General features: G+C 33.3%; 1 protein-coding gene across 2 annotated transcripts in view; it reads left to right on the forward strand.

Annotated features, from left to right (window-relative positions):
* The window catches only part of LOC110265795, a 9,008-nt gene continuing 1,273 nt past the window's right edge, over positions 2,819-10,553 (forward strand). Inside the window, exons 1-2 of one of the 2 annotated variants that reach the window (XM_021109062.1) lie at positions 2,819-3,317; positions 3,486-3,753. In XM_021109062.1, the coding sequence (XP_020964721.1) occupies positions 2,956-3,317; positions 3,486-3,531 (408 nt within the window). In that variant the 5' untranslated portion in view covers positions 2,819-2,955 and the 3' untranslated portion in view covers positions 3,532-3,753. Of the gene's footprint in view, positions 3,318-3,485; positions 3,754-10,553 lie in introns of those variants that run through there. The other variant, XM_021109061.1, reaches the window with a different exon arrangement.

Genomic DNA, 10,553 nt, shown 5'->3' on the forward strand with positions numbered 1-10,553 from the left:
TTAGTTGTTAATTTTTTGTCACAAAGTAGAAGAGATTAAATATACTTGGACGTTTATTTGTTAATACTTAATAATGAAATAAAAAATAAGGAGGAAGTTGCATTGAAGTTTCCACTTGTCTCCGATATAACTCCAAAATTGAATAAACTATAGGATGGATCATAAAAATTATAGACATATACAATTATTAATCTAAAGTCATTATTAAATCAAAGAACTTGGATATGTTTTACAATAAAGGAAACAAAAACCTATCAAATAATTTATCCTCTAGTCTTCATATATAGATTCGCACTTGATGAATAATACGTGGCTCAGTTCAAATGAGATGCAATGCCACAATGGTTATCGGTGATGCTTATATTGGAAGGAAGGTAGATCAAAAATAAAATATAGGAAAATATTTAGACTTCTTGTCTGGTTGCTTGGATGTTCATATGATAGGAAACAAATATATTCTATGCGAGATCTCCGTTTGTTCTTTTCTGGATATAATTGAAGTCACAATTTTGGGGGGAACAGAAATTCTAGGGAGTAACTATTTTTGTTTTGTCAATTTTTTGTTATATATGAACTAGTATATTCTTGTATACCACAGATTGTAAAAAAAAAAATTGTGACTATTAGAGTTTAGTCAACATATAGCCAAAAATGATTTTAACTAATACATAAACATGTGAGTGTTGGTCACATGTTAAAAAAAAGCTAGACAGATATCTTTTAGAAATTATTACATGTTAAGTCTCATATTATTTAAAATTAAAAATTTAGTAGTCTTTATAAATATGAAATAACTCTTATTTTTTGAATTAATTTTTGAAATAAGTTAACCCCACTTAATTTCTTATCATTTGCATTTATTAATTCTAATTGGGACTTTGTCTTGATGATAGGAAGCCTATTTCATCAGAATTCTGCCTTTATTTCGGATCAAACCTTATTAGTTGGTACAATCGAAAATAGCAAAAACATAGTTGTTCGAGAGCACAAAAACTGAATATATATAAGTTATAAAAGTTAGATGCACATGTTGAAATTTTGTTTACTCAATCTTCTCTCAGAACTCCAAATTCAATTTACTATAATTCCACTATTTTTTGTGATAACATTAGTGCTGTTCATTTTGATGAGTTGGACTTGCACATTGTGGGAGAGGGTGTTTGTACCAAATAACTATATATTGTGCATATACTAATTAAGGACAAATCAAGTCACAGATATTCTTATAAAGTATGTGTGTCATGAAACTATTTCTTCTAAAAATTTAAGATGATAAAAAAAACAATATAAATAGTTATATTTTTAACAATGTGTCTATCGCCAATTTTGTTAAATTCAAAAAACAAACTCAGGTTGACTCCTCTTTCGATGATGAGTTTGAGAGTGTGTTAGTGAGTCCATTCCAAAACATAAATTAGTTGAGTTAAAACAAATTTAATTAGTTTGTGTTAATCAGATTTTTCGTAGGTGGAAAGTGTCAAAAGAAATTAAATTTTGACTAAAACAAAATATCTGGGTTGGTTTGATATTTAAATTATGGGAGCAAAATTTACTTGTAAGACCATAAATTTGGAGATATTTTTTAAAAATTATGACAACTATATATAACCTATTTTAATAAAGCTTTATTGACTTCACAAAAATTATAACAGCTATATTTAATAAATTTCACCCATAAATAAAAATGACTTCGCATCAACACAAGTTAATTACAAAAACAACATTTTTTACGATTAAAAACAAGATATTTTTTCCTTCCAAATTTTCATTTTAAAAGGATACATTGTCGGCAATAATGATGTCGGTGTAGAGTGCAAGAAATTTCATGATGATTCATCATAGTTGCGATCGTATATGACTATATGTATATTATGGGCCATAAGATTGACTCAAATAAGTTCAAAATTCAAAACAATATATAGAGTGACGACCGACTTCTACCGCCAACTTATTTTAAATCACGTTCACTAGTCACTACTGAAAGTGTGGTTGTAATTAGGAATGTTCAAAATTTTAAATCTAAACTAATTTAAATTAAATCGATTATTTAATTTAATTTAAACTGAAAATCAATTAAAATTGTATTAATTTGAATTTGATTAAATTATATTTTTGGTAAATCGTTAGATCGAATCGAATTTTGAATCTATTTTGTATAACTGATTCAATCCAATCCAAATTGCACAATATGATATAATATTATTATTTTATTATTATATTTGTAAGACCCAAAATTTTCAAATAAATCTTATTATAAATTAATTTCAATTCATTTATTTATTAAAAATTTTATTTCTAGAAATTATTTTATTAAAGCAAATTAAATCAAATTTGGAAAGATAGGAGACTCGAACCCGCAACCTCTTAATTGAGTATGGGGAGTCTATTGCCATTTGAGCTAATTAAATCAAGTTCTGACAATTAAATTAGAAATTTTACTTAATTTTATAGTTATTGAATAATTTTCTATATTTAAAATCATATAGCTTAACAGTTGCAAAATAATAAGAATTTTATATAATCTAATTAAATAATAGAGATTCTAGAATTTAATATTTTAATTTTTATAAACAGAAAATAAATTATGTTATTTCTAATTTTAAATTAGAATATATGATTAAAAGCTGATTAGTAAATTGATAATTAAGTAGTATTTTTAAAGTAATTTTAAGAGGTTAAATTAGATTTTAAATTTATACAATATACTTTAATTTTATTAAAATTTACCAAATTTCAATTTACCTAAAATTATTAATTTTATTTTTGTCCTAAATTAAATCCTAATTTGCTAAACACTTCCTAAAACCCTAACCCTAATTACCCCACTCTCTTTAGCAGCCATACCCCTTTCCTTTTCTTCCAAAATCAAACTTACCAACACCACACTTAGCAGCAGCCAAAAATCCACAGAAAGAAAGAAAGAGAGGAGAGGGTGCGAATCAGGAGGGAGGAGAAATGGGGAGAGCGTGCCGGCGAGTTACTGCCGCTCGTCGAGCCGCCGTCGTCGCTGATGAAGGAGGAGTGAGGAGAGTGTGTCACGGAGCAGGGGAAGTTCGCGCGAGTGAGGAGCGTCGCCACCGCCGTCGTGCTGTGCGCCGCCAGCTTCGCTGCACCTCGTCATCACCATCGCCGTCAGACCGCCGTGGAGTCGTTGCCGTCGAACCGGCGCTGCGAGCTGCTATCGAGCCTCAAGCAGAATCCGATGCGAAGAGAGAGAGAGACAGAACAACGCGAGGAGAGAGAGAGAGAAGGTGTTGCGGGGGTTTCTGCCGCCGCTGCTCTCTCCGCCATCGCCGCCGCCAGAGTCACGAGCTGAGTTGGGGAAGGAGACCATTTTTCCTGTTGCTATTGCAGTCATCGCGCTACTACTGCTACGCTTCGTTTTCTTGTTTTCCTTAATTACCGCAAGTCATTTTTGTTTCTGAACCCCACTGCTATTGTCATGCTATCCGTTAATTCAGAAGTTTAAGACGTTGATGTTTTAGGATTAAGCTGCTGCAACTGTGGACTGTGATGTGGTTGATGCTCTGAAAGAATCGTCGCTGCTGGGGTGACTGGAATTACTACTGCCAGTTCTACCGTTGCTACCGATGCTGTTGACTTGCCCCAATTCAAGTTCAGTGTCACTGCCCTAGGTCTAGCCTGTCTCCTGACTCTGTTTCACTTTTATACTCTGAACTGCCTTGGTCTCGTTTATCTATTTGTTACGATTTTAATTCCATTTTATTTTTGGTATTGCCTTGAATTTTTAGAGGTTTTTCTGCGTTTGATTCCATCAAATTTGATGTTGCTGCTGTTACTACTGCTGATTCTAATGCCATTGCTGCTGTTGCTGTTAATTTGGAATAAGTGGGTTTGTCGCCTATGATTCTTGAATTCAGCTAGTCGAGGTAGGGGTGCTTTTCTTAAACTTGTTTACTTTCCAGAGTTGTTATAAATCGATATTAATGCGTAAAATACATTTTTGGTGATTTCATAAGTCTTATGGATTGAATTGATTTGTTTTGGATGAATGAGATTATTAGTTGTATTGATTGATTGATCGATTGAGAAAGTTGAATATTCTGATTAGTTGACTGATGTTGTTAAAGTAGTTTTTCTAGAGTTATTGGAAGATATTTAATAATGGCGTTTAGTTTAACTTTGGAAATGATTCGATTTTAGGAAAGGTTTAGTATTGAAATTTGATTTGATATTGAACCCGATTTGATATCAGAATTTGATTTTAAAACAAATTTGGAAAGGACCTGATATTTGAAAACGGTTTGTTTATTGAGAATAATTTACTATTTTGGAAACGGTTCGAACAGGGTTTGAGGAACGGTTTGGTATGAAACTGTTTGAGAAAATCGAGAGTTCTTAATTATTGATTAATGCTGTTGAATGAGATTGATTTAGATTGCGATTTATAGGACTGGTTGATTGGATTCTGGGTTTTGCAATTTTCTTGTGTTGAGTGTGGTTGTTGTGAAAATTGTTATTGGGAGTGATTTGACTGATTAACAGGTGTTTGGTTTGGTTTGTTTGGGACCCGAAAAGGGTGGCAGAATCCGAATTTTAGAGGAGATGCTACCGAAATTTTATAAAATTGGAAGTTTTGTTTGAAGTAATTGTTTAAAAAGATTTAGTTCTTAAACGTTATTTATTTAAGATTGATTTATTTAGAAAAGAAAGAATTATGTTTTGGATTGAGATTGTTGATTAACGGAAAGAAGGATGATGAGGATTGATTTGAAATATAATTTTTGAATGAATTTGGAAATGGGATATGGATTGATGAATGATGATGGTATTGAAAATGGCTTAGATATTGATGAATGATGAATGAATTGTTTATATGGCTTATGAATTTGAAATATCTGAGATACGAGGTTCCCTGGATTAAGTGCCGTGGCTTGCCACCACGTGTACCAGGTTGAAAACTCGATACTATGTTGACCCTACGACGTAAGTGTAACCAGGCACTATATAAATTCCCGGGAATGTTACCCCCATTGAGCAATATTGATTATTTGAGAAAAAGCTATGCATAGACTCTTGGGGATGCACGTCGGGGGACAATCTAAAGACAATTCAGACTTGTCGGGTTGGTTGGATAACCGACAGATGAGCCTCATCAGCCATAAGACAGGCATGCATCATATGCATTTGTATGCTTTGCTTGGGTTTGAACTTGTTTTGGTTTGCCTAATTGCTAAACTGTTCTTAACTGCTACTTTAACTATTTGCTGTAACTGCTACCTACTTGTGCTTTCCTTGTCTGTCTTGCCTGTGTTTGTCCTGGCGTGCTACATTTGAGAATGAACTTTGGTGCTGAATTAATGACTGTGTTGTTTGATTGCGTAGTTGGTTTCTGATTGAGATTTTTTTTATAAGAAAGGAAAGGTTTCGGACTTCTGAAAGATTAAACATTGTTTCTTTGAAAAAATTTTGAATGATTTCCTATTAGTTTTAAAAGATTCATAAGGCAATGATAATCACTGAGCTTGAAAACAGTTTTCTTATTAAATATCTTCTTATGACAACTTTGAAACTTCGTGGTGAGACCGTGTGGTTAGGTTCTCACTCCCTACAGCTTTACCTTTTCAGGAACCGGATGAAGAAGCATTAAGAAGAGTTATATTGTGTTTGGTTTATATGTTGTATTAATTAGATTATTTTTTTCCCTCGTGTTTATTATTACAAGTTTCTAAGAGGGATAGGAGTTGTATGATTTATATGTATATTATATTATGAATTATTATGTAAGGAGTCTTGTATATGAATCTATGCCTGCTTGTATTTTTCTTAAGATAAAGTATTTTTTTTCCAGTTTTCAAAGAAATCAGCGATACAATGTTGAGTCACAGGCTCCTATTTTAATATTAAGTATATAAAGTAGTCGTAATACTTCTTGCTATCAGAGTGGCGCAGCCGGAAGCGTGACATTCCGGTAGTGAGGGTGTTACATTATGGTATCAGAGCAGTCTTTCCTGTAGAGCCTTGGGAATGGACTGATTATGCTTCAATTGCATACTCTGAGAGTCTGTCATGTAGTGGGTCTTGTTTGAATAACGAGAACTAGAAATTTTAAGCACATGACTGCCTATTAATTAACATTGTTAGCTTACCGTTGCATATCTGTTGATGTTAAGTCTGGCCAACTTAATGTTTATGGCTTATGTGAACGGGAAAGTTAATAGGTTATTATAGGCGAAAAGGAATTGATAAGTAATGGTTAATGCGAGTCACGTGGTTCGCGGATGCTAGGGTTTGCTTTTCGTGCTTGGTTTCGGTTTATGATTCTTGTTTACGTCGCTTAGGTTGGCATATCGTTTCTTTTTTTCGTTTACTATCCTCATTGAAGTTCTTTGACTCGGATTCCTTTCTTGAACCATGATTGATCATTCTCCAACTGTATTTCATTATTCGTCCATAATCTTATTTGATTGTATTCTTAAGAATTTGTTTGAGTCTTTTAAAAACATCTGTCTTTACCTTGATTATATTCTTCTTCAAGAATCCTGTGCTCATTGATCTGATCTTGAACTTGTTTTGGCATAATGTATGATCTTTAAATCTTGAGCGATTTGAACCTTGAAAATTATGATTCGAACTAAGCTAACTTTGTAAATTGATACTTTTGCTTCATGTCTAATGTATACCTTAAACTTACCATATTCTTGATTATCTTCCAAATTCTCGGCATCATAAAATCCTGACCTTGAATTTCTCTACGTAATTTGTGTATCTCCTTGACGTAATCTGAGCTCATTTTGGATTGGAAAAGTTTTGAATTGATCTTTTTCTTACATAATTGTGTTTCCCAATCATCCTTCAAATTTTTGGATAAGATTACTTTTAAATTTAGCATATACTTTCCTACATGGATTCTAAAATTTCTTTATATGGTTTAAATCTGTTTATCTGTAAAGCTTCACCTATTCTTCTATAGAAAATAATTTCTACTTTGAATTTCCTTCATTAACTACAACTTGATTTATTTTCAACCTTATCACAGTTTTTAAATGTATTCTTATGTGATTTTACATCCAAGTATCTTTCAAGATTCTCAAAAAAAATAAATATATATATTAAAGCAAAATAAAATAAAATTTTATTCATAGCCCAATTAAATTTTATTTTACAAACTTTGCATATTTTATTTTAACTACGATTGTTTTGATGTAATACCTTATTTAAACTTTTTGTATTTCTTTTGAGAAAATGAATTCATTCCTTCTTTAGATTATCCATTCTTTGTAAACGCTACCATTGATTTTTAGTTTTCTTTTCCCCTCAGCTCAAAATCCGGTTTAAATAAAAGTACCGTTCTTCCTCTTGATTCTTCCTATCGAAATTCTTAAATTCAAAATTCTTTCTTAGGATTACAACTTTATTTCCTAGCTTATGTTTTTATGCAAATTTTTATTTGATTATCTAAAAAGTCTTTCAAAGTTTTCGATGAAAAATTTTATCTTTAGTCTAACTAATTTTCATTTCACAAATCTTGCATAATCTAGTTCGACTTGAATTTGTTTTAGCATGACGTAATATTTACGTTTTTGATGATTCTCTTGAATTTTGTAAACAATTGCCCTGTTTTCCTCTATGGTTTCTATTGGAGTCCTTTGAAATTAAAATTCTTTCCTAATTGCATTTTGATTCTTCCTTCCGGTATACTTCATGACTTTTGACCATTCTTATTTGTTGGTGGCTTGAACCATTTTGAAGAAGTTTTGAATTCTTTTGAAGAAATTTAAGTTTTGAATCAACTTTTTAAGTTATTGAGTTCCTTTTTAGCGTATCTTAATATTATTGAACATCCTTATAAAGTTGTGACTTCAAGTATATTATTGGAGTTTTGTTTTAAACAGTTTTAAACAAGTTTTGATTTATTCTTATGCAAAGTTGTCCCTGACTTTGAATTGTCTTACTTGAGCAGTGCCTCTCTTTGATGTGATTTGAACTTGTTTCGGGGCGATATAACCGTCTATTAAAGTTTTAATAAAATCGCTTTCAATTCTGCCTACACTCCTTTATTTTATATTCTGAAAATTCATGTATATGATTTAAACCTATTCGATTGTAATGCATCATCTTTTCTTTTATGAGTAAAACTTTATGTCAAGTTTTCTTCCAACAGGATTGTAGTTTTCATACATACTTGAAAAAGAGAAAATACAATTTAGCTCTTAGCCAAATTAATCTTTCCATTTACAAAGTTTGTGTAATCTATTTTCATTTGAATTTATATTGAAATAATGCCACATTTACGCTTTTATTAATCTTTTGAAGGATGTTTGTTACCCATTTTCTCTTTCAGAACATGAAATGATTTCCTCTTAAGTTTTCCATTCTTTACGAACAATGCATTCAAAAATATTTTTAAACCATACTCTTGAGTTCTATAAACTTTGTTTTTGGTTTGGATATTCTTCTTCTGTAAACCTCATATTTCTTGATTTAGCTTGAATTCGTTTCAAAATACTGTGTTGTTTTTCATCTTATTGATCCTATCGAATTCCTTCGACTCAAGAGTTACCCTTAAAGTTATCAGTTGATCCTTTTTCCAACATTCTTCATTACTTATTTATCCTTGTCTACTTGTGATTTCAACAATTCTTTCAAATTCTCGCGAATACGATCCTTATTACTTTTCCTTCTTTTCTAAGGTCTGTTATCTTTCTGAGTATATTCGAGATTAGTTTTGATATCTTGTGTACCTGTTGGACTTAGTAAATGACACATTAATTCTTTAGGGTACGTTTGGTGGACGCAAAAGGTGAAATTTGTAAATGTACGACGTTGCAGGGAGTTGTGGAACCTTATTTCATGTGAAAGGATTTTGTTGATGTCGGGTTTGTTTCCATTAAGATTTGCAAAGTGTTTGATGTGGTTGAAAACCTTCAGATGAGTTGTTCGATGAAGTACGACTGAGGATGGAGAGAATAAGTTAAGTTAAAGTTTGAATAATTGAATCTCTGAAGTTGGTGTGAGATCAAATGTGAACGTTAAGCACGTTGTTTTAATCCTAACCCGTTTTATAACCTTTTATCGCCTTATTTTACCATCACATGTTTGAAACATATCATTTTATGCATCAAGCCTATCTTGTAACCTTGTTTCACATCATACTTATACCCTTCATATTTTTATATGAAAATCCTGGTATTTGAAACTATATGTATATATATTGAGATCTTTTCGCCTTTTCTTTAAATAAGTTCAAGAGGAGTAATATGAAAATCTCTTTTATTTTGTATCAATTTTCGAGGACGAAAATTTTTATAAGGTGGGTAGGATGTAAGACCCATAAATTTCAGAAAAAAATTAATTAAATTATATTATTTCTAATTATAAATTAGAATACTTGATTAAAAACTGATTAGTAAATTGATAATTAAGTAGTATTTTTAAAGTAATTTTAAGAGATTAAATTAGATTTTAAATTTATACAATATACTTTAATTTTATTAAAAATTTACCAACCCCAATTTACCCAAAATTCTTAATTTCGCTTTTGTCCCAAATTAAACCATAATTCCCAAATTAAACCCTATAAACCCTAACCCTAATTAACCCATAATTTTCCCCTTTTACCCAGGAACCCTAGCGCAGCCTCTCCCTTTCACTTTTCCTCCTCTTCAGAGCAACTTTATCCCCCATTCAGCCATTATCATCAAGTTTGATCATCACCACCTCATCACCACCGTTCACCCCCTTGCTCCTCAGCGAGCTCACTGCCTCAGCTACCCGAATCACCCTTCTCTTCTTCTTCCTCCTCTGCTCCTTTCTCTTCTCCTCTGTTCGCTGAACCATGGCTGAACCACCGTCGTCAGGGACCAGATAGCGTGCGTGAGGAAGGAGAAATCCATGTCCTTGTGTCCGTCGTCGTCTCTAAGTGTTCCTGCAGACGCCATCGTCTTCGCCACGAAGCCAGCGCCGCCATGGTCCTCGCCAAGAAGCCAGCGCCGCCATCGTCACCATCACGGACTGCTGTTGCGCGTGCCGTCATTGTCGCCTCTGAGTCCGTCACCGTCGCTTGTGGGAGCCCGAGGAGAGACACGATCGAGAAGCCGCATCTTGTGGTCGCCGACAAAGAAATCACTGCCACCAAACCCCAGCCGAGCCGTCGCCATCGAACTAGGCAGAGAGGGAGAAAGTAACGTCGTTGCCATTAATAGAAGGGAGCTCGACCATCCTTGCCGCAGGAGCTTGTCGCCGGAAGAGAGGAGATGACGACGGTGGAAGTTACCACCGCTGTTCTGCCTCACCGAACGGCGCTAGAAAACCGCTGCTGCAGCCGCTGGAGGACGTCCCTACAGTTGCCATACCTAGCCCACTCCAGTTTGGGTTCCGACTGTGGTTCGTTTATGCTGAGTCTTGTTCTTCTAAGTGTCGGAGCTGCTGCCGTTGCTTCGTCTCCATGTTTCTCCTTTATTCCAGTAAGCATATCTTTTCCAAAACCTTCACCGCTAGTGTATGTCTACTCTGTTATGAATTTGATAAAGATTTTGAGATGTTGGTAACGTAGGATCGAGTTCCGGTTGTTGCGTGTCGCGCTTAGAGTT

The sequence above is a fragment of the Arachis ipaensis genome, chromosome B08 (genome assembly GCF_000816755.2).
Source record: "Arachis ipaensis cultivar K30076 chromosome B08, Araip1.1, whole genome shotgun sequence".
In the NCBI taxonomy this organism is placed as follows: domain Eukaryota; kingdom Viridiplantae; phylum Streptophyta; class Magnoliopsida; order Fabales; family Fabaceae; genus Arachis; species Arachis ipaensis.